The 24,041-nt window shown below is 43.0% G+C and overlaps 1 protein-coding gene across 8 annotated transcripts in view; it reads right to left on the bottom strand.

The window, feature by feature from the left end:
• The window catches only part of ANXA7 (annexin A7), a 93,993-nt gene that overhangs the window by 16,285 nt on the left and 53,667 nt on the right, over nucleotides 1–24,041 (bottom strand). For 4 of the 8 annotated variants that reach the window (XM_077259044.1, XM_077259045.1, XM_077259047.1 and 1 more), the window contains exons 2-8: nucleotides 20,642–20,693; nucleotides 19,771–19,930; nucleotides 4,058–4,339; nucleotides 3,310–3,350; nucleotides 3,140–3,157; nucleotides 1,357–1,462; nucleotides 1,168–1,262 (exon numbers count right to left, since the gene is read on the bottom strand). In XM_077259044.1, coding sequence (XP_077115159.1) covers nucleotides 1,168–1,262; nucleotides 1,357–1,462; nucleotides 3,140–3,157; nucleotides 3,310–3,350; nucleotides 4,058–4,339; nucleotides 19,771–19,930; nucleotides 20,642–20,692 — 753 coding nt within the window. In that variant the 5' untranslated portion in view covers nucleotide 20,693. The remainder of the gene's footprint in view (nucleotides 1–1,167; nucleotides 1,263–1,356; nucleotides 1,463–3,139; nucleotides 3,158–3,309; nucleotides 3,351–4,057; nucleotides 4,340–19,770; nucleotides 19,931–20,641; nucleotides 20,694–24,041) is intronic. The other 4 variants (XM_077259048.1, XM_077259043.1, XM_077259050.1 and 1 more) reach the window with 1 other exon arrangement.

The following is a 24,041-nucleotide window of genomic DNA, read 5'->3' as shown; positions in this document are numbered from 1 at the left end:
CAGTTATATAAGAGGCTGTCACATTTGGGTCAGGAGACCAGTGGTCAGTCAGTGCATTACAGCCCATACACAGACCGTGATACAGGGATGTATAAATAAGGCCCAACAGAATTCAGTGTTGATTATTCGTGTATCCCCAAAATATACAATACCAACATCAGTCAGCAGGTGGCGTGCTGGACATATACCTTCATCCTATAAATATAAACGTGGACTAAAAGATCAGGTTACAACAAGGTCCTGCGATTCGTCCAGCAGTTTTCTCCTATATTCTAGCCTAAATCTGTAAGTCTATTTTAAAGGTTGCACCAATTTTGGTTTCTTGAAAATGTTGCAAATATTTTGTGACTCTTGGCATAGTTACAACAGTCCTGGAAAATTCCACTAAGTTTTAGAAAAGTGAGCAGGGTAAAGTGCATGCAATGGATTTATAATTAATACCCCAGAAGTGGTGTAAATTACGACAGAATGCTCTCCTGTCCGCGATTCAAGTAACATTTCCGGTGATGCTGCAGAGCGGTTTAAAGACACATGTACTCATAATGACGTTGACCTATCTAAGGCTAGGTGCACACAGTGCTCTCCACTGAGCGCCATGCTGGGGTTTCTGCGAGTTCCCAAAAAAACCGGGATCTGAAGGAAACGGACATGGCCCTGATGGAGTAAGAAATGAAGCCGATGGAGTCACTGGACACGATCTGCCTACGTCCTCACAGTATTCTTCACACATGCACAAAAAAGTGGTCTGCCACATTTTTGTGAAGGTCTGAGAGAGAGAAATGCTGCCAGTAAAAATACGACATTATAGGAGGTTTGGTAACCACATAATCTTACTGACCTGGAAACAACTTCACAATGAACAAAAAAAACAATGGCAGAATTGAGACTTTGTTAATTTTTCTTTCTGGGTCCTTAAAGGGTTAAAACCTTACTTAAATCTAAAAGCACAGAAACGAAATACTCTAGAGCAGGCACAGCAACCATTACCATCACTCCATTATTTGCATAGGAGTTGCTTAAGCAAATGTTTTATTACCAATCTCTCCCACCTGTATTCAAATATTGTTCAGGATGAGCAGGAACCCCTCCCAAAAAAAAAAAATCCCCACCCTGAAGTACAGCGGTGTCCGAGACCCTAGCGGAAAGCTGGTCTCACGGATTGCTTACCTTTCCATAGGCGGTCTTGAACGCCGCCTTAATCTTCTGCCTTTGATCATTAGAACGATTAGAAACAACATCAATTATGGCTTGTTCATCAGTTCCTATATGAAAGGGGAAAAAAAAAAAAAAAATCATATTGTGAGATGTTACGCAGGGAAACACAGGGCTCGGGGCTAAGGAAGATAAAATCCATACCAAATCCCTTCATTGCCTTTCTCAGCTTCTCGGCATCGGCCAGTGCATCAAAATTTGACGCGGCTCTGATAGTCCCCTGGGTGGCAGTCATTGCAGCAGCAAAAGGCTGGAAAATCATTGCCATATATTAGGAGAAGAAGTACAGTAGTGATAAATACAAGACAGATTTTTTATTTTTTTTTAAATCATGAAACACAAAATGTGATGTCTCATAACACTCTGAGATGAGGAGTGTGGAACAGCAAGACCAAACATACAGCCAGCAGACAAATGTAGATGCTGGAGATTTACGGGTCACCAGCTGTACACCCCCTAACCATAAGCCTGGGCCAGTATGCGTCTGGATTATGTGCTGTAGTAAAACCTGGCAGTTTAAAGGGAACCTGTCACCAGGTTATTGCCACCCCATCCGAGATAAGATAATGTAGGGGCTGATATGCCGATTCCAGCGAGGCGTCACTTACTGGGTAGCTTGCTCCATTTTTGATAAGCATTTTATATATACGTAACAGGACTAGCAGATCTCTGAATGCTGAGCTCTGTATAACCCCGCCCACACCACTGATTGGCAGCTTTCAGCCTATGCACTGCAGTGATGAGCGAACATGCCCAGATTACGCGTTATCCTAGTGTCTCGTGTGTGCTCGAATAATGTGTTTGAGTCCCTGTGGCTGCAGGATTCATGGACTTTAGGCGAGGAGTGCCCAACAAACAGGCAAGCAACACGTGTCTAACAGCTGCAAAAAACGTAGCCACAGGGACTCAAACATATTATTCGAGCACACACGAGATACTAGGATAACACCAGCGCATGCTCGCATAACATGCGATATATCAGGGGCACACTCACTCATCACTGTGGGGTTATACAGAAATCATGACTATGGAGGGCTACAGGGCAGCAGTTTACTAGTGAATCTCCAGTGATTTTATCAAAACTACAGCAAACAGCCTAGTAAGTGACAATGCGGGAATCAGAATCTCAGCCTCTACATTATGTTGCGCTCAATCTAGGTGGCAAAAACCTTTTGATAGTTCATTACAACCCATTTAAAAGGGAATCTATCATATTGATGACCTAGTCATGGGAGAGATCATCATCAATATGAGATCAGCAGGGATACAACAGCCCACAATCGGCTGATTGCTCAGTAAATAACTGCTCTGGCAGCAGCAGCGACAGTCTATGGGACTGCCAGAGTCCAGCGCTTGGTTGTTATCGCTCCTTCATTCAGACAGGGCTCTGCAGTAACTGGTTCTTGTGACTGGTGGGGTCCCTGCGGTTAGACCCCCCTTTGATCACACAGTTATCCCAGTTCCATTTAAGCTACACATTGAAAATGATCATTTCAGACACGTATGACAATACAGGATGTTAACTTTCCAAGAAACTCATGAAAATGCACACACAAGTGTGCGTTGAGTGGGGGATATGTGTACTGTACAAATGCTTTCTGAACACAAACATGCAGCTGTATTTTCTATACACTCCCAAAAACCAGTGCACATGACATGCAGTCACCTTGCGCCGACAGGCTCTACACCACATAGGGCATAACGGCATAGAGTCATTAGGAAGACAAAGGAGACATAAGGGAGAATTAGGGGAAGCAAGAAAATTATTGATTTCAACGGGTTTTACAAAGCTCAGCACATTTATAGCACAATAGAGTCAGGCCATTTCACTCTACAAAGCAGAAAGTAGTAAAAAAAAAAGTGTTCATATTGGTGCAGTATGCACGCTGTGATTAAGTAAAGTATGGAGTAGCAATGCATTACATACCTGATATTGAACACTAACCTACAATATGCAATGAAAGCTAGTTTATCTTCTGTTCATTACTTACAGGTTAAAAACAATAAAATTAATATTCACAAAACGCCTGTCAATCTTGCTACAGTCAGCTTGGCTTTTCAAATAATTAAATATTAAGAAAATGGAGATCTACAAACCGCAGGTTGCTGTCCAGGTGCTGGTCCTGATGGAAATCCACCTAAGACAAAAAAAAAGTTAATAGCAATATAGAGTAAAAGAAAATTAAATGTAAATCAGTTCTATATAAAGGTCACACTATAGACATACAGTGACCTAATATCTAATATTGCAGATTTGTTAGAAAAAGCCCATAAAAATCTACAGCACAGCATAGTATAGATGTAACAACCTGCGTGGTCCGTTTGAAGACAAGTTTTACCTTCCTCTTCCTTTTACCCATCATATACGTAGCTCTAGCCAAATGAGGCTATAAAATATTCACGTTCAGAGAAAGGCTGAACCTGCTTGGCTGAGACACTTCTCACATATCATGTAACATGGGCTGCCCACGCTTCACAACTGTCATTATACAGGGTCCTATTTTTTTTTTTTTTTTATTTATTGTAAGTCAGCATATACTCTACTTTTATGGTATGTCCTATACAAAATCTTAAGTGTACAAGTTGGGAAAACCCCTTTAAAAAAGTTCTAACAAATGTTTTCATCAGAAATCTGTACATCAATCCTTTTTTCTGCTCTATGGCAAACCCCCAAATGGAAAAAAAATAAAATAAAAAAATCAGGATGTAAAACAGTTATACAACTGGACTTTGATAACTGTTGCGTTACACAGCTGCATGGTCTTATTAGACTAGACCGCTGGCATCATCTCCTGTAGAATCGGAACTTGTTTTGCAATCATTGTTTATGTAAGAGTCCACCAACCTGGTCCTCCACCTCCATAGTTCTGAGCACCGGGCTGTTGGTATCCGCCATAGCCAGGGGCAGCACCTGGAGGTGCTCCATAGCCACCGGCTGCAGGTGCTCCATATCCCCCAGGTGCTGGAGCTCCGTAGCCACCGGCAGGAGCACCAAAACCAGGCCCACCATACCCAGGAGCACCCTGTGGTGCTCCATAGCCTGGGGCTCCAGGAGGTGCTCCATATCCTGGTGCTTGACCTGGTGCTCCATATCCTGGTGCTTGACCTGGAGCTCCATATCCAGGAGCTAGGGAGAAAAAAAAAAAATAGATTAATAAAAAGTTATTTGTAGTGTACATCACAGGTTAATTCACCACTGTCACGCAGTTATCGACCCGTTTAGCAGCTTTACCGGCATGCTAGTATGTAAAACTTCAGCAAAGGAGATTTTGTAAAAACTATCAAGTTATATTCTAGTGCCTACAATATGCAAATTCCTGCCCAGAGTAATCACCAGCAATGAGTATTTGGGGTGTGCTTTTTCATGTGCCAAAAAAGAGGTTTTATTTATTATTATGCTCACTGAGAGATTACGAGATATATTATATACTAGATGGTGGCCCGATTCTAACGCATCGGGTATTCTAGAATATGTATGCGTAGTGTATTGCGCAGCCCACGCTGTACATTGCGCAGCCCACGCTGTACATTGCGCAGCCCACGCTGTACATTGCGCAGCCCACGCTGTACATTGCGCAGCCCACGCTGTACATTGCGCAGCCCACGCTGTACATTGCGCAGCCCACGCTGTACATTGCGCAGCCCACGCTGTACATTGCGCAGCCCACGCTGTACATTGCGCAGCCCACGCTGTACATTGCGCAGCCCACGCTGTACATTGCGCAGCCCACGCTGTACATTGCGCAGCCCACGCTGTACATTGCGCAGCCCACGCTGTACATTGCGCAGCCCACGCTGTACATTGCGCAGCCCACGCTGTACATTGCGCAGCCCACGCTGTACATTGCGCAGCCCACGCTGTACATTGCGCAGCCCACGCTGTACATTGCGCAGCCCACGTATATAGCAATGTGGGCATGATATCCCTGTTAAAAAAAAAAAAGAATTAAAATAAAAAATAGTTATATACTCACCTTCCGTTGGCTCCTGGATCCAGGAAGCGGTTACCGACGCTCCTCGTGCGCTCCGGACTGAAGAGCGCATTGCAGTCTCGCAAGATGAAGACGTAGCGGTCTCGCGAGACCGCTACGTCATCATTTCGCGAGATTGCAATGCATGAAGCGGTTACCGGAGCGTTGCGAGGAGCGGGAAAGGCGCCGGAAGGTGAGTATATGATGATTTTTTATTTTTTTTATTATTTTTAACATTAGATTTTTTTACTATTTTTTACTATTGAAGCTGCATAGGCAGAGTCAATAGTAAAAAAGTTGGTCACACAGGGTTAATAGCAGCGTTAATGGACTGCGTTACACCGCGGCATAACACGGTCCATTAGCGCTGCCATTAACCCTGTGTGAGAGCTGACTGGAGGGGAGTATGGAGGGAGCACTGACTGCGGGGAGGAAGGAGCGGCCATGTTGCCATCGGAGTGCGCCCGTCGCTGATTGGTCGTGGGCGTGTTGCCACGACCAATCAGCGACTTGGATTTCCATGACAGACAGAGGCCGCGACCAATGAATATCCGTGACAGACAGACGGAAATGACCCTTAGACAATAGAGAGATATATCTACTATATAATTGTCTAAGGGTCACTTCCGTCTTTCTGTCCTTCTGTCTGTCACAGATATTCATTGGTCGCGGCCTCTGTCTGTCATGGAATCTAAGTCGCTGATTGGTCATGGGCGTTTTGCCACGACCAATCAGCGACGCGCACAGTCCGGAAGAAAATGGCCGCTCCTTACTCCCCGCACTCACTGCCCAGCGCCCGCATACACCCCTCCGGTCACCGCTCACACAGGGTTAATAACGGCGGTAACGGACCGCGTTATGCCACGGGTAACGCACTCAGTTACCGCTGCTATTAACCCTGTGTGACCAAGTTTTTTTTACTATTAACGCAGCCTATGCAGCGTCAATAGTAAAAACATCTAATGTCAAAAATAATTTAAAAAAAAAATTAAAAAATGATTATATACTCACCTACGCCACCTTTCCTGCTCCTCGCGATGCAAGCGGCACGTTCCGGTGGCAAGGATGGTCTGGCAGAAGGACCTGCCATGACGTCAAGGTCATGTGACCGCGACGTCATCACAAGTCCTGCGTGCCAAGGACCTGCCGTGACGTCACGGACATGTTTATTTTTTATTTTTTTAACCTGTGTCATACGTGGCTGGGCAATATACTACGTGACTGGCCAATATACTACGTCACTGTGCAATATACTACGTCACTGGCCAATAAACTATGTGGCTCTGTGCTGTATACTACGTCACTGGGCAATATACTACGTAACTGGGCAATATATTATGTGGACATACATATTCTAGAATACCCGATGCGTTAGAATCGGGCCACCATCTAATAAATATATATATATTTTATCTGTATTATATATTACCATTATTATAATAAATAGTATCCTTTACACAAGCCCCACACAATACACATTTAAAAATACCACTTACATAGACATCCAGAGTTTTTAAAAATGAAATTAAATAATGGCCCATTTGGCAAGACATTATTCACCACAGGAGGCATATGCTTTCCTTGCCTCCTCACAAAGTTCCAGCCAGTGAGAAAAATCCCACATTCCTCCTCTTCATCTAGAAAGGAGGAACCTCAGCAAGGCGCCCTACGACCCAAGCAAACCCCTACAGCAATCAATCTCATATGGACTGCACCCCCTGAAAATCAGACTGTTATTCCAGATTTCATGGGCAGTTCTGGGATCCAGTTTGTTGTTACAAGCCTCACTGAAATGGACTTTTTAAAATTCTTTTTCAGCGAGGAAATAAATCTTATGGTGGCCCAGACCAATTTATATGCCCATCAATTTTTTTACCCCAAACCCCTTGTCAGCATGCACCAGATGGACCCCTGTAAGAGCAGCAGAGATGGATTTTTGGGGAATTGTGCTACATATGGGTATAGTGAACAAATATTACTGGAGTACTAATATTCTCTACGGCCATGACAAGGACACGATTTGCAGCGATCCAATAAGGTTTGCATTATAGTGATAATAACATAGTAACATAGTTATTAAGGTTGAAGGAAGACTTTAAGTCCATCTAGTTCAACCCATAGCCTAACCTAACATGCCCTAACATGTTGATCCAGAGGAAGGCAACAAAACCCCATGTGGCAAAGCTCCACATTGGGGAAAAAATTCCTTCCCGACTCCACATACGGCAGTCAGACTAGTTCCCTGGATCAACGCCCTATCAAGGAATCTAGTATATATACCCTGTAACATTATACTTTTCCAGAAAGGTATCCAGGTAAATTTAAGTAATGAATCACTCATTACAACATCATACGGCAGAGAGTTCCATAGTCTCACTGCTCTTACAGTAAAGAACCCGCGTCTGTTATTATGCTTAAACCTTTTTTCCTCCAGACGTAGAGGATGCCCCCTTGTCCCTGTCACCGGTCTATGATTAAAAAGATCATCAGAAAGGTCTTTGTACTGTCCCCTCGCATATTTATACATTAAAATAAGATCACCCCTTAGTCTTCGTTTTTCCAAACTAAACAGCCCCAAGTGTAATAACCTATCTTGGTATTGCAGACCCCCCAGTCCTCTAATAACCTTGGTCGCTCTTCTCTGCACCCGCTCCAGTTCAGCTGTGTCTTTCTTATACACCGGAGACCAGAACTGTGCACAGTATTCTAAGTGTGGTCGAACTAGTGACTTGTATAGAGGTAACATTATGTTCTCCTCATGAGCATCTATGCCTCTTTTAATACATCCCATTATTTTATTTGCCTTTGTAGCAGCTGCCTGACACTGGCCACTGAATATGAGTTTGTCATCCACCCATACTCCCAGGTCTTTTTCATTGACGGTTTTGCCCAGAGTTTTAGAATTAAGCACATAGTTATACATCTTATTACTTCTACCCAAGTGCATGACCTTACATTTATCCCCATTAAAGCTCATTTGCCATTTATCAGCCCAAGCTTCTAGTTTACATAAATCATCCTGTAATATAAAATTGTCCTCCTCTGTATTGATTACCCTGTGCAGGGTCCTCCCCAAGACGATCCTAACTTTGAGATAGTCTATGTAAATTGAGCCAGTAGTTGAACATTTCAGCAGAACATTTGAATTAATGGAATGTGGAAGGAAAAAACAAACATTTAAAAGGAATCTGTTAGCAGGATTTTGCTCAGTAAACTACATTCCATTAATTCCTGTAAAGCACCTGAAGGGCTAATAAACTTTTTGAATGTGGTTTTGAGCACGTTGAGGGGTGCAGTTTTTAGAATGGTGTCACTTATGGGTATTTTCTGTCATATAGTCCCCTCCAAGTTACTTAAGATTTATACTTTTCTTTTTGTAAGGCTGTGTTTCCACAGTCAGGAAACGCTGCGTAGAGCCGCAACGTCAAACACACAGCGTCCAGATGTTACAGCATAATTGAGGGGATGTGAAGAAATCCCGTCTCCACTATGCGTTAAAAGACGCAGGCGGCAGACCCGCGTAAACGGACATGTGGCGAGTCTTTTCAGAACGCAGCATGTCTTTTTACAATGTGGCGATGCTCCGTCGCTGCACCGTAAATTTACCATAGACTATTAGATGCGGTAAAACCGCATCTAATGATTACGCAGTTACTACGCAAGTGACTAAACGCAGCTTACTACGTATGTCTACTAATTTACATACAGTCTTACCTGTCCTGCCGCCGGAAGTCCGCATCCACTGCAGTTCTCGTGGTAAGCTAAGGTCTCGCGATAACTTAGCTTACCGTGAGAACTGCCGTGCACGTGACCGGGGTTATCTCCGGTCACTAGTCTGGCTCGCACGGTCAGCTGATTGTGAGAACGCTGCAGTGTAAGTGATCGCAGGAGAGTTCTCTGGCGATCATCTACAGGCTCTGCTACTGTATGTCTGGATGTCAGGCATCCAGATGTAGCAGAGCTGGACTCGTCGTGGGACACTCGTTATTAAATGGACTACGTCGGATACAGGGAGTATACTGTTGGTTTATTTTTTTTTCTAGGAGAAGGAGGGTGTCGCAGGAATGAGCGTACAATAAAGATGTCAAAACACTGGTGTTTTATTTCATTAAAATACTTTATTCTGCATGTGTTTTATTAACCCTTTCATAACTATAGGATTAGTAATGGTAGGGATCTTATTGACACCTCTACAATACTAAGCCGGCTTAATGTCACGTTACAAAAGGAGACATTAACCCCTTATTACCCCATGCCACCGCTACAGGGCAGTGGGAAGAGAGGCTAAGGGGGAGGGGGGTCCCCCTATTTTTATAGCCAGTAAAGGCTAAATATACAGCTGTGGGCTGATATTCACAGCCTGGGAAGATCCATGGGTGTTAACCCCTTCCCAGGCTACAAACATCCGTCCCCCAGTTGCTGGCTTTCCCTCTCTGGCGCAGAAAATTGCACAGGAGCCCACGAAATTTTTTTTTCTCCAAGGTTATTTATTTTTTTTCTAATTAAACAGATAGTGTTTAAGGCCGGGGTCACACTTGCGAGAAACTCGTCTCAATACCTGGCACTGCCGCCACCACTCGGGAGCGGAGCATTCAGCTGCATAGAAATACATGCAGCCACACACTCCGCCCCCGAGTGCCGGGTATTGAGGTGCGAGACTCGTGCGAGTTTCTTGCAAGTGTGACTGGGGCCTAACGCAGATTTCGTTTGCGTCTTTAGTTAACCCCTTAACGACCGCTGACATGCCTTTTAACGGCAGTCATTAAGGGTACTTAAACCACAGCGCCGTTAATTAACGTTTTTACCGTCCCCGGTTTTGCGATCGCCGGTAATTAACAGTTTACCGACGACCCAAAAAAAAAAAAAAAAAAAACACGGCTTTGCATTTAATTTCTCTCTCCTCTGATGTGATCGAAGAGAGATAGGGTCCCCCGAGCCCCCCACAGTACCTTATGCACCATAAAAGATGTCCCCCTCAGCATGTGCAGATGCGCCTGCCAAAAATCTATCTTACGGCACCCAGCTGCAGAATTTGAAGCCAGATTGGAGTCGGTTTTTACCGACTCCCGGGGCGATCGCCCCCATAAAAGAATCGGGGAGAGAGAGAAAAAGAGAAAAGAAAAAAAAAAGGTTTGTTTTGCATTTTCTCCCCCCCCCCCCCCGAGCCCTCTACGGTACCTTTGTCCCCCGTAGAGGATGTCCCCCGGTCCCCAGCCCTTCTCCTCGGCAGGAAGAAAATGGCGGGCGCATGCGCCGACGCCTGGCAACTAGTGAGAATTTTATAATTGGCTGCTGGGTTTTGGCTACTGTAATAGGTCCTATCACAGTGATCAAAACCCTTAATGTTTGATAAACATGGCAGCACTTGGGCTGTACCTCTGTTCTCTCCTTGTAGTTGTTCTGCGAGAGAAGAGAGAAACTACAGTTGAAGTGCTGCCCTGTCAGTGACAAAAAATTTTTATTTTTTTTATTTTTTAGGGTTACACATATTAGGGTTAAGGTTACACATATTAGGGTTATGCATACTAGGGTTACACATATTAGGGTTAAGGTTACACATATTAGGGTTAGCAGAGGAAAAACAAAATGGCCCGCAGAACTTTCAGCGTGGAGCAAGCTTTACAGCCTGCTTTGCTTCGGCAGTGAAACAATCTGCCTCTGAAGCTGAGCAGCTTTCAGACAGTGATGACGACTCTTCCTCCACGGGATCCCCCAGCCCGGTGGTAGTGGAGTCGGTCGTCACTGCTGAAGCTTCAGAGGCAGGACCAAGTACCGCAGTTCCCCCCCCCCGCTGTGGTATAACGACACCTCATTTTCCCCTCAAATTCCCCCTTTTTCTGCAGCCCCTGGAATAAGAGTAGATGTCGCCAATTTTTTTCCAAATTTTCATTAGCCCCGAAGTCCTGCAATTAATCGTCCACCAAACAAACCTATATGCCCGACAATATATTTCCCCAAAACCCACTGCTTTTCATTCCCATTCCTGGATCCCCACAAATGTCCCTGAAATTAAAAAATTCTTAGGCTTCACCCTGAATATGGGCTTAGTAAAAAACAAACAAAAACAAAAACAAAAAAAAAAAAAAAAACACACACCACACTCCGCTCTTACTGGGCAACAAAAGCTGTCCACAGCACCCCTGTATTTGCAGCCGTCATGTCCCGAGTCCGTTACAAAGCCCTGACGAGATTCCTCCACTTCAGTGACAATTCCCAAGCCCCCCCAAGAACTGACCCCAACTACGATCGGCTAAATAATTTAATTGAGACCCCTAATTTCCCTCCTAAAAACTTCATTTCTAAATTCCTATACCCCAGAGAAATATGTGGCAGTCAACGAGTTCTTGATGAGCTACAAGGGCCGTATATCATTCCGCAAATTTATTTCCTCCAAGCGAGCCAAATACGGCATAAAATTATACAAAAGTTGCGAGAGCTCATCAGGGTACACTTCCACCTTCCTAATTTATGAAATTGTAGAGAGCCTCATATTTGAGTCAATGGCACCGGGGGAAGCCTTCGACTCTGAGGATTCCCGGAGACTTGCAGAACGCCATTTTCCTCACCCTGTCCCTGTCACTCCCACCCAAAGGTATCCTCAAAAAAGATGCGGAGTTTGCAGAAAGCATGGCAGACGGAGTGATTCCCAAATCTATTGCCCCACATGCCCATCCCAACCAGGCCTTTGTATCTCCCCCTGTTTTGAGACCTACCACACCACCTACAATTATTAGTTTGTTTTTTTTGTTTTTTTTCAATAATTTTTATTTTCTGCTTAGTGGCCCCAGTAGAACAATTTGGAACAATTAATAAATAATATTTTAATTAGTAGATCCCATTTTACACCATTTCACAATTAATTCCAGAACTTGATCCATCCCATACCAAACTACTATCCCAACAAATTCTCGCCACGTACCCACGTCTGTACGCTCTAGAGTGTGGACCCCACAAATGATCTTGAAAAGTCAGATCTGAAAATGAATTCTAGGACTTGATTACTTAAACACTTTTGACCATTTATCTAACTTTCACTGTTTTTACGATTTTCTTGCTACACAAAACTTTGGCTTCCATTTATATTACTTATATTTATGTTGATGATACGGGCATGATCATTTTATTGGAGGATTTCTAAAAATGAGGAAGTTCCATACTAATACACTACTAGATGGTGGCCCGATTCTAACGCATTGGGTATTCTAGAATATGATACTGCCCAGCCACATAGTACACTGCCCAGCCACATAGTACACTGCCCAGCCACATAGTACACTGCCCAGCCACATAGTACACTGCCCAGCCACGTAGTATGCATCATATCCCTGTTAAAAAAAAAAAGAATTAAAATAAAAAAAATAGTTATATACTCACCTTCCGGAGCCTCAGGATCGAAGCAGCCGGTTACCGATGCTCCTTGCGCGCTCCGGTCTGAAGACTGCATTGCGGTCTCGCGAGATGATGACGTAGCGGTCTCGCGAGACCGCACGCCATCATCTTGCGAGATAGCAGCATGGACCGGTTACCGGAGCGTCGCGAGCAGGGAAGGCCTGTTGTGGATCCGAGGGGCCGACGGACATTGAGTATATAACGATTATTTTTTTTTATTATTATTTTTAACATTAGATATTTTTACTATTGACGCCGCATAGGCAGCATCAATAGTAAAACATTGGTCACACAGGGTTAATATCAGCGTTAACCGACCGCGGCATAGCGCAGTCGGTTAACGCTGCCATTAACCCTGTGTGAGCGCTGACTGGAGGGGAGTACGGAGCGGGCGCTGACTGCGGGGAGGAAGGAGCGGCCATTTTCTTCCGGACTGTGCCCGTCGCTGATTGGTCGCGGCAGCCATGACAGGCAGCTGGCGAGACCCATCAGCGAATGAATAACCGTGACAGACAGACAGAAGGACAGACGGAAGTGACCCTTAGACAATTATATAGTAGATGGGCTTTACTTTATGGTTCTTGCCGAACCTCTGGTACCAGACAATACTTTCTATAGAGAACTGGTTGTTTTGTGCGTATAGCGGTTCTGACCTTGGCGGGTGGGAGCTGGCTATGGTGTACCACGTCTATTGGCACATTCGTCTCTCATATAGGGAGTGATGGAGCTAAACGGACGTTGTACAACCAGTCTCTGAGAGGGTCTGCCATTCTAGCCCTGATGGTGTTCTATCATCTTTGGAACAAACTCCGCTTTGCCACATAGTTGGCTGCATTTTCTTCCACATTTTACCCTTCATTCCAGTACAGTTTATTCTTCCTGCTACAATATACGCAAATGCGGGACAACTGTTTTCTTAGCAAGACCAATTTTATAATCAGCCAATTTGTTTTTAGGAGCATGCCTCCCTCTGTGAGTAATAATTCCTGGAAGGATTTTCTTGTTTGCTCAATGTCTCTAGAAGCTTTGAATGGGTCCTGGATCTTCAATTTCACCCTAAAGACCAAATGGTGTGCCATCTATTATAGATACAGCCGTGTCTCCAGTACTCACATTGGTGCCATATTGGACATATTTCAGAACACTTAAAAACTAGTGCAATAGATTTGAGGTTTGTTCCTCAGAACATACAAAAAAGAATCATAAAAGACAGTGAAAAAAAAATGCAAATTGTAAATTTTCAAGCTTGTGTTGCATCAACTGCATAAAAAAAAATAAAAAAAAAAAAAATGGTGGCATAAAACTACTCATTACCTCCCTAGATAAATAGATTAGAGGGTGCAATTTATAGAAAAAGAAACAAAAACAAAAAAACACATTTGTGGGGGATTTCTATTGCTCTTGAACCATACAGGCTCTGCCAGTATAAGAATCTATTTCAAATAAAGCCAAATTTGTCACATTGTGCCCCTTTCTGTCCGAGCACTGCGCTCATAATTAAGTGGGTAACGAATTGTGGGGTCCACATTTCGGTGTTATTTCTGAAAAAAGTCAGAAATTCAGGTCTAAAACAAGATTTTTGTGAAAAAAAAAATAAATGAATTTTTTTCAATATGACGACCTAATGTTATCAAATCCTGTGTCGTACATGTGGGTTCAAATTGCTCAAAATACCCCTGATTACCTGATTAAAATCTTTGAGGGGTGTAGTTTCCAAAATGGGGTCAGTTGTGGGGGGGGGGTTTTCTGCTGTTAGGCACATCTACAAACCCGAAATAGCGTCCGCTCTCACAATTAAGAGATTAAAAAGTCAAACGGTGCTTCTTCCCTTCCGAGCTCCGCAGTGCACCCAGAGGTTTACTTCCACATATGGGGCATCGACATACTCAGGAAAATTTGCACAACAACTTTTGGGGTCCAATTTCTCTTACTACCCTTGGGAAAATAAAAAATTGGGGGCAAAAAGATCTTTTTTTTTTTTTTTTTAAATATGAATTTTATTTTTTACGGCTCTACGTTATAAACTTGTGTTGAGCACTTGGGGGTTCAAAGTGTTCACCACACACCTAGATAAGTTCCTTAGGGGGTCTAGTTTCCACTGTTAAAGCACATTAGGAGCTCTCCAAATGCGACATGGTGTCCGATCTCAATTCCAGGGAATTCTGCGTTGAAGTCAAATCACACTCCTACCCTTCTGAGCTCTGCTGTGCACCTAAACAGTGTATCACCCCCACATATGGGGTATCGGCATACTCCGGACAAATAGCACAACAAATTTTGTGGTTCATTTTCTCTTTTTACACTTGAAAATAAAATAAAAAAATTGGTTCTGAAGTGAAAGGTATGTGAAAAAAGTTAAATGTTCATTTTTTCCTTGAAGCAACTGAAGGGTTAGTAAAGTTCTTGAATGTGGTTTTGCGCACCTTGAGGGATACAGTTTTTAGAATGGTGTCACTTTTGGGTATTTTCTGCCATATAGACCCCTAAAAATGGACTTCATATGTGAGGTGGTCCCTAAAAAATGGTTTTGTAAATTTTGTTGTAAAGATAAGAAATTGCTGGTCAACTTTTAACCCTTATAACTACCTAATAAAAAATAAATAAAAAATTGTTTCCAAAAACTGTGCTGATGTAAAGTAGACATGTGGGTTATTTATTGACCATTTTGTGTGACATATCTGTCTGATGTAAGGGCATAAAACTTCAAAGTTTGAAAATTGCCAAATTGTCGCCATATATTTCCGTTTTTTTAATACATAAAAGCAAGTAATATCAAAGAAATGTTACCACTATCAAAGTACAAGTCACGAAAAAACAGTGTCAGAATCAGAGGGATCCGTTGAAGCGTTCCAGAGTTATAACCTCATAAAGTGTCTGTCACTAAGGGGTTAAGGCCGGGATCACACATGCAAGAAACTCGGACGAGTCTCACATCTTAATACCCAGAACTGCCACAGTCACTCGGGAGCGGAGCGTGCGGCTGCATAGAAATACATATAGCCGCACACTCCGCTCCCGAGTGCTGGGTATTGATGCGAGACTCGAGAGTTTCTCGCATGTGTGATCCCGACTTAACTCTTTATTACCATTTATTATGTTTATTGCTAAACATCGGGCTTGGTATCATCTATCGATGATATATTTATAGATCGGTAGATAACAGATAGATAAATAAATAGATACGATAGATCTATATATCATATCTATCATATCTACCTATCTTTCTGTGTGTCTAAACATTATTCTTCAATGGAGTATGTAAATGAAGAGGTTGGACAAGAAATGACATCACCTTTCTTTTTTTTGTATATCTATCTATTTAGGTTACAAAAACACACAAATCCGCATGAAAAAAAACACACAAAAAACGCAGGTGACCTGCCAGTGACCTCAGGTGCAGATTTTACCTGTGTCAAATTCTGAGCAAATCCTGACCGTGGAAACATACCCTAAGAATTAGAAAATCGGTGGTCAACTTAACAAAACAAATTACCGTATATACTCGAGTATAAGCCGAGATTTTCAGCCCACTTTTTTGGGCTGAAATTGCCCCTCTCGGCTTATACTCGAGTCATACCGGGGGTCGGCAGGGGAGGGGGAGCTGTCTAAAAATACTCACCTAGTCCAGGCGCGGTCCCTGCTTCCCCAGCGCCGGCAGCAGCAGCTTCAGCTTCTTCCTGTACTCAGCGGTCAGATGGTCCCGCTCATTGCAGAAAATGAATATTCGTCTCCACCTCCCATAGGGGTGGAGCCGCCTATTCATTACTGTAATCAGCGGGACCATGTGACCGCTGAGTACAGGATGAAGCGCTGTGGCGTCGGGGGGGAAGCAGGATCTACACAGCGGCAGGACCAGGTGAGTATACGGGGAGGAGAGCGCAGCGCTGCGCGATAGTCACCTCTCCTCGTTCCGGGCGCCGATCTGTCTCCAGCAGTGACGCTGAGGTCAGAGGGCGCGGTGACGTGGACAGTGCGCGCCCTCTGCTGAACGTCAGTGCTGGAGACAGATCGGCGCCCGGAACGAGGAGCAGGTGACTATTGAAAGTGCGGGGGCCTGAGCGATGGAGAGGTGAGTATGTGATTTATTTTTTTTATCGCAGCAAATGGGGCAAGTGTCTGTATGGAGCATCTATGGGGCCATAACGTTCCTGCAGCACTATATGGGGCCATAACGTTCCTGCAGCACTATATGGGGCCATAACGTTCCTGCAGCACTATATGGGGCCATAACGTTCCTGCAGCACTATATGGGGCCATAACGTTCCTGCAGCACTATATGGGGCCATAACGTTCCTGCAGCACTATATGGGGCCATAACGTTCCTGCAGCACTATATGGGGCCATAACGTTCCTGCAGCACTATATGGGGCCATAACATTCCTGCAGCACTATATGGGGCCATAACATTCCTGCAGCACTATATGGGGCCATAACATTCCTGCAGCACTATATGGGGCCATAACATTCCTGCAGCACTATATAGGGGCATAATGTTTGTGCAGCACTATATGGGGCAAGTGTCTGTATGGGGCCATAATTAACGTTTGTAGGGCACTACGGCATATGGGGCAAGTGTCTGTATGGAGCATCTTATAGGGCCATAACGTTTGTGCAGCACTATAAGGGGCAAATATCTTTATAGAGCATCTTATGGGGCCATAATCAGCATTTGTGCAGCATTATATTGGGCAAATGTGTCTATGGAGCATCTTATGGGGCCTTTATTAACCTTTATGCAGGATTATATGGGGCATATTTTAATATGGAGCATCTTATGGGGACATCATAAACTTTATGGAGCATTATATGGGGCTCCTGATTCAATATGGATATTCAAAGACACTTAACCTACTGATGTCTCAACTAATTTTACTTTTATTGGTATCTATTATTACTTTTGACATTTACCGGTAGCTGCTGCATTTTGCCCCCTAGGCTTATACTCGAGTCAATAAGTTTTCCCAGTTTTTTGTGGCAAAATTAGGGGGGTCGGCTTATACTCGGGTCGGCTTATACTCGAGTATATACGGTAGGTTTTAAAAATTGTGCTGATATAAAGTAGACATGTGACAAATGTTAATTATTAACTATTTTGTGTGATATACTGTAACTCTCTGGTTATGGGCATAAAAATGAAAAGTTTGAATATTGTGAAATTTTAGCCAAATTTCCGATATTTTCACAAATAAACGCAAGTCATATCAAATGTTACCACTATCATGAAGTACAATATCACTGATGATACAATAATACCCTGGGATCCATTGAAACGTTCTAGAGTTATTGCTTCAAAGCGACAGTGGTCAGAATTAAAATAAATAAAGATTTAGCCTGGACAGGAAGGAGAAAACAGGCTTTGGGGTGAAAGTGTTAAATAAACATTTCTTTTGGTTAATTGTAAACTGATACAGATTTGTTCAATATTATTGACAGTATAGCCCTATGTTTTTTTCACATGTATGCACTTGTGATTACTATTGCTGTTATTTAACAAAAAAAATAACAGCAATATAATGTGATGCTCGTTCAAAGTCACCTGTGGCAAATAACAGGTGTGGGCAATATGAAAATCACACCTGAAACCAGATAAAGAGGGGGAGAAGCTGGCATTCTTTGCCATCAGTGTATCAAGAGTGGGAGAAGAGGGTTGCATTGACAATCCAACACCATGGGCAGCACTTTGAACGCATTTTATAAGTGGTCATAAACTTGTAAATAACTCATGAAAGAATAAAGTTACGTTAAAACCAAGCACACCATCGTTTTTCTTGTGAAATTCTCAATAAGTTTGAGGTGTCACATGACCCTCTTCCCACTGAAAAAAAATAACGTTGTCTCCATAATGGCCACCACCTATCTTGAAAAGTTTCCCCCCTCCCATATACTAATGTGCCACAAACAGGAAGCTGATATCACCAACCATTCCCATTTTATTTAGGTGTGTCCACATAAATGGCCCACCCTGTATATATTTTAATAATCTCCTACGATAGCCATTAGTAATGTGTGTATACACACCAAAAACACTTACTGATCACTGTCATCCGAGTGCAGTCTGAGGATTTCCACGCACTCATTGACTTGCATGGCTGAGTGCGATATGACTATCGTATCAAACTCTGACATGCTGCTTTTTTTTGTTCCCCTCAGAGTGAGGGTGTGGGGGAGGGGGGGGGAAATAAATAATGGACAAGTGTAAAGCCCTATAGAATAAGGCGTTTTGTTGGATCGCACTCAGAAGGAAATACAGTGATGTGAACGAGTCCTACATCAGAAGCCTGTGCAGATCCATCATGCTCCAGGCCTTGATGTCGTACCCGCATTGGCATGTGCCAGGGCACGATGCATGTGATTACAGCCCACAAGTACTCACTATTCCCTGAAGCGACCCCACAAGATTATCATTTAGCGTAATTAGTAGTGATGAGCGAGCCTGCTCAGATATTATGTTCTCAGAGCATGCTCAAGTAATATGCTCAAGTCACCGAGGCTGCATGTTTAACAAACAGGCAATCCTGCGGCTGTGGACATCCTGCATGGGTCGTGGACATCCTGCATGTGCTGCGGATGTCTAACAGCCACGAATTTTGCAGTCGCGGGACTTAAACATACCACACGAGCATGCCAGAGATACTCTGATAACATCCGAGCATGCTCTGATAACACGATATCCGAGTACACTCGATCGCTAGTAATTAGCATAAGGCAAGCACCATAAGAGACTTTATAAAAAAAAAAAAAATTAAAAAAAAAGTACAAATCTCCTTTGCAAAATTTTTTACATAGAAATGTAATAATAGGGTGGCGGTGCTCCGACACGTGAAATTAATGTTACAAGTTTTATATAATGAAAAAAAAAAATTGCATTTCAAACTTAGAACTTTGTGGAAGACAAACTTAAAATGACAAATGTGAATTCAAGGTGACATTACATTGAAAAAAAGAGGACATAGGTAAATAAATTGCTACACACCACCTGTCAGTCCGGTAAAATGCATTATAAAAGTAAATCAGCCAATTATCCTGTTATCAGGTGCAATATCCCTAATGGCTTCCCATAGGGATATAAACGTCACACAGCTAGAAGGCATTACGTAGATTTAACAGTACAATATCTCATAGGAAACAACAGTGCTCATTGCTTAATACAAACGGAACATTGACTAAGAAAAATTTGAAAGAAACATGAAACACTTGCCTCCAGGATAGGACGGCATTGCACCAGGATAGCCGCCAGGTGCAGGGAAGCCCCCTGCTGCAGGGTATCCTCCACCAGCGGCAGGTGGATAGGCACCACCAGGATACTGCCCACCAGGAAATGCCTGCTGCCCAGCAGGGGGGTATGAAGGATCATTGCCCTGCGAAGACAAATTTTCAAGCAAAAATTAAGGAAGAAAAAAAGTAAATAAAAAAAATTGCAACACACTGATTGGTGTATGCCATGTTAAAGCCAATGAGCGCAATTTTGTAATGCAGTTGTGGCAAATAAAGCACTTGTTTACATGAGTTTTAACTATATACAGTTTGTTTAGTTTTGAGTTCAAAAATGGATTCAAGAGAAGCTGGCATGTCCACTTTAGCAAATACGGTACATATATTCCTCTAAATAATTCTGGAGCATCTTTTCTTAAAGCTCTGCAGTAAATTAACAATGTAGCGTTACCACTCTCCTTGCAAACAGGAGGTGACCAAACACGCACTGTCCAACATGTGCCGACACCATGACAAAGGCAATACTCAGCTACTCAGCTGTCAGCGCGGCCATGCTTTCCATCAGGAATAATAGGGGGAACAGTAACACGATGAGCTCCAACAAAGTTATCTTTTTTTTTTTTTTCAAGATTCCATCATTTACCGATGAAACAATAATAAAAGTTGGAAGGTAAAATAGTCACTTTTCAAGCAGAGTAATAAGATCATCACTCTGCCTGGTTTGCTTAGTCCGTACACAGATACTCTTATTCGCATAATATTGAATTTCATGTCATCCAGAACTATTTTAAATATATGCAAAAAAGCTTTCCATAAGAGTATATCAGATACAGACTGCAGGCAGGCAGAATACTTACTGGGTAGCCTGGATATCCTGGGAAACCCGATGATTGGTATGGGTATGCCATTCTGCAACAGAGGAAACAAAACACATTGCACTTAAAAGTCACGTTGGGGGGGGGGGGGATTTCTCTAATTTTAGACTCGGCTATTCGTGGCTGGACAGAACTTACAGCACCTGTCCTGGATTACATTAGTCCCTCCCCACAGCCTATTATCTGAAACCCTTGACCACCCAATCACTTGCACACAAGTGGAGTTTACCTTGCCCTATGCCCGACACCAGAGCACAATTCACTCCCTTCCTCACTAAGCACAATAGTGTTATGGAAACATCCTTTGTTGCTTGGGGAAAAAAAAAAAAAAAACCTCGAACAGACCTCCACCCTGTGAATTAGTCAGACTTCAGAATAAAGGCCATACAGCCTTGACTGTGTACTACGCCACTTGTACAAATCTGCAAGAACAAACTGGACACAAAACGAGCAATACTTGTATATTGTGCTAAGAGAGCAGAACCATGAGAGCCTGGACGGCAGCGCACACAGAGGCTGAAAAGGAATTGCTTCAGTACACAAGGTTTTTCTTTTGTGTTCTATATAAGAACTAGATGGTGGCCTGATACTAATACGCATCGGGTATTCTAGAATATGTATGTAGTTTATTTATGAAGATTTAAGAATAATGCAGTGAATACACAGGATTCGGCCAGTCGGGTGCGACCAATGAGCGAAGCGTGGTTCAAATCCCACGCCAATTCGCGGCCAGACTGCGCCTGACGCTGATTGGTCGCACCCGGCCGGGAGCAACCAATCAGTGAAGCCAGGGCCGGCTCCAGATTTTTGAGGGCCCAGGGCGAAAGAGTCTCAGTGGGCCCCCCTTTAAACACATACATACATTCATGATGCACAGATACAGCAGAGAAATACAGCACAGCCCACGCAGCATACAGCACAGCCCACGCAGCATACAGCAGTGTGGGCACCATATCCCTGTTAAAAAAAAGAATTAAAATTAAAAAAATAGTTATATACTCACCTTCCGGCGGCCCCCGGATCCAGCCCAGGCCTTTAGCGATGCTCCCGCCAGGTCCGTTCCAAGTGATGCTTTGCGGCAATAACCCGTGATGATGTAGTGGTCTCACGAGACCGCTATGTCATCTGGTGTCATTACCACAAAGCATTACTGGGACCGGAGCATCGCAAGGAGCAGGAAAAGCTGCCAGGGACGCCGGAAGGTGAGAATATCAAGATATTTTTATTTATTTATTTTTTTTATTATTTTTAACATGATTTCTTTTTTACTATTGATGCTGCATAGGCAGCATCAATAGTAAAAAGTGAAGCTGTGTTTAAATCCGGCCCCAATATTGCTGATTGTTCGCGGCCGGCCAGGAGCGAACAATCAGTGACGCGGGATTTCCCTTCCAGACAAAAGTGGACCTTAGAAAATATATCTCTCTCTATACACTACATGCCCATACATGAAAATCAGAGGCAGACTGCATTGGATGGGCCCATACACCTGGTATAATATGGCTCCACGTAAAGCCACACGCACAAGGTCAGTAAATTATCTCAGTTTTCTAAGTCAAAACCAGAAGTGGGTCAATCAGAGGAAAAGTATAATAGAAACCCATCACCACGTCTGTATTTATCACCCACTCCTGGTTTTGGCTTACAGATACTGAGGTAAAAACTAGAGACATACGGTAATAATGGCCTGTATTAGCCTTTAGTTAGAAAGACAAGGGGTTTTTTTCTATGCGTCAAACTGACTCATAATTTAATGACAGTTCGCACTGAAGTACAAGACTTGCAAGTCATGTTATCACACCCTCAGGGGCACAGTAACATTAGTAAGTGACTAGTCTGTGGAAACCAACACCTTAATGACTAGTCTGAAACCAATTAGAATATTGGAAATGGATTTTTTAACCCCTTCATGACCCAGCTTAATTTTGGCCTTAATGACCTGGCCGTTTTTTGCAATTCTGACCAGTGTCCCTTTATGAGGTAATAACTCAGGAACGCTTCAACGGATACTAGCGATTCTGAGACTGTTTTTTCGTGACATATTGGGCTTCATGTTAGTGGTAAATTTAGGTCGATAATTTCTGAGTTTGTGAAAAAAGCGGAAATTGGGCGAAAATTTTGCAATTTTCACATTTTGAATTTTTATTCTGTTAAACCAGAGAGGTATGTGACACAAAATAGTTAATAAATAACATTTCCCACATGTCTACTTTGCATCAGCACAATTTTGGAAACAAATTTTTTTTTTGCTAGGAAGTTATAAGGGTTAAAATTTGACCAGTGATTTCTCATTTTTACAACAAAATTTACAAAACCATTTTTTTTTAGGGACCACCTCACATTTGAAGTCAGTTTGAGGGTTCTATATGGCTGAAAATACCAAAAAGTGACACCATTCTAAAAACTGCACCCCTCAAGGTGCTTAAAACCACATTCAAGAAGTTTATTAACCCTTCAGGTGTTTCACAGCAGCAGAAGCAACATGGAAGTAAAAAATGAACATTTAACTTTTTAGTCACAAAAATGATCTTTTAGCAACAATTTTTTTATTTTCCCAAGGGTAAAAGGAGAAACTGGACCACGAACGTTGTTGTCCAATTTGTCCTGAGTACGCTGATACCTCATATGTGGGGGTAAACCACTGTTTGGGCGCACGGCAGGGCTCGGAAGGGAAGGAGCGCCATTTGACTTTTTGAATGAAAAATTGGCTCCAATCTTTAGCGGACCCCATGTCGCGTTTGGAGAGCCCCTGTGTGCCTAAACATTGGGGCTCCCCCACAAGTGACCCCATTTTGGAAACTAGACCCCCCAAGGAACTTATCTAGAAGCATAGTGAGCACTTTAAACCCTCAGGTGCTTCACAAATTGATCCGTAAAAATGAAAAAGTACTTTTTTTCACACAAATATTCTTTTAGCCTCAATTTTTTCATTTTCACATGGGCAACAGGATAAAATGGATCCTAAAATTTGTTGGACAATTTCTCCTGAGTACACCGATACCTCACATGTGGGGGTAAACCACTGTTTGGGCACATGGTAAGGCTCGGAAGGGAAGGAGCGCCATTTGACTTTTTGAAAGAAAAATTATCTCCATCGCTAGCGGACACCATGTCACGTTTGGAGAGCCCCTGTGTGCCTAAACATTGGAGCTCCCCCACAAGTGACCCCATTTTGGAAACTAGACCCCCCAAGGAACTTATCTAGATGCATAGTGAGCACTTATAACCCCCAGGTGCTTCACAGAAGTTTATAACGCAGAGCCATGAAAATAAAAAATAATTTTTCTTTCCTCAAAAATGATTTTTAGCCTGCAATTTTTTATTTTCCCAAGAGAAATTGGACCCCAAATAATGTTGTCCAGTTTGTCCTTAGTACAATGAT

The sequence above is a fragment of the Ranitomeya variabilis genome, chromosome 4 (assembly GCF_051348905.1).
Source record: "Ranitomeya variabilis isolate aRanVar5 chromosome 4, aRanVar5.hap1, whole genome shotgun sequence".
Lineage (NCBI taxonomy): Eukaryota > Metazoa > Chordata > Amphibia > Anura > Dendrobatidae > Ranitomeya > Ranitomeya variabilis.
Note: the sequence above shows the minus strand (reverse complement) of the source record. Positions and strands in the feature narration are given on the sequence as shown.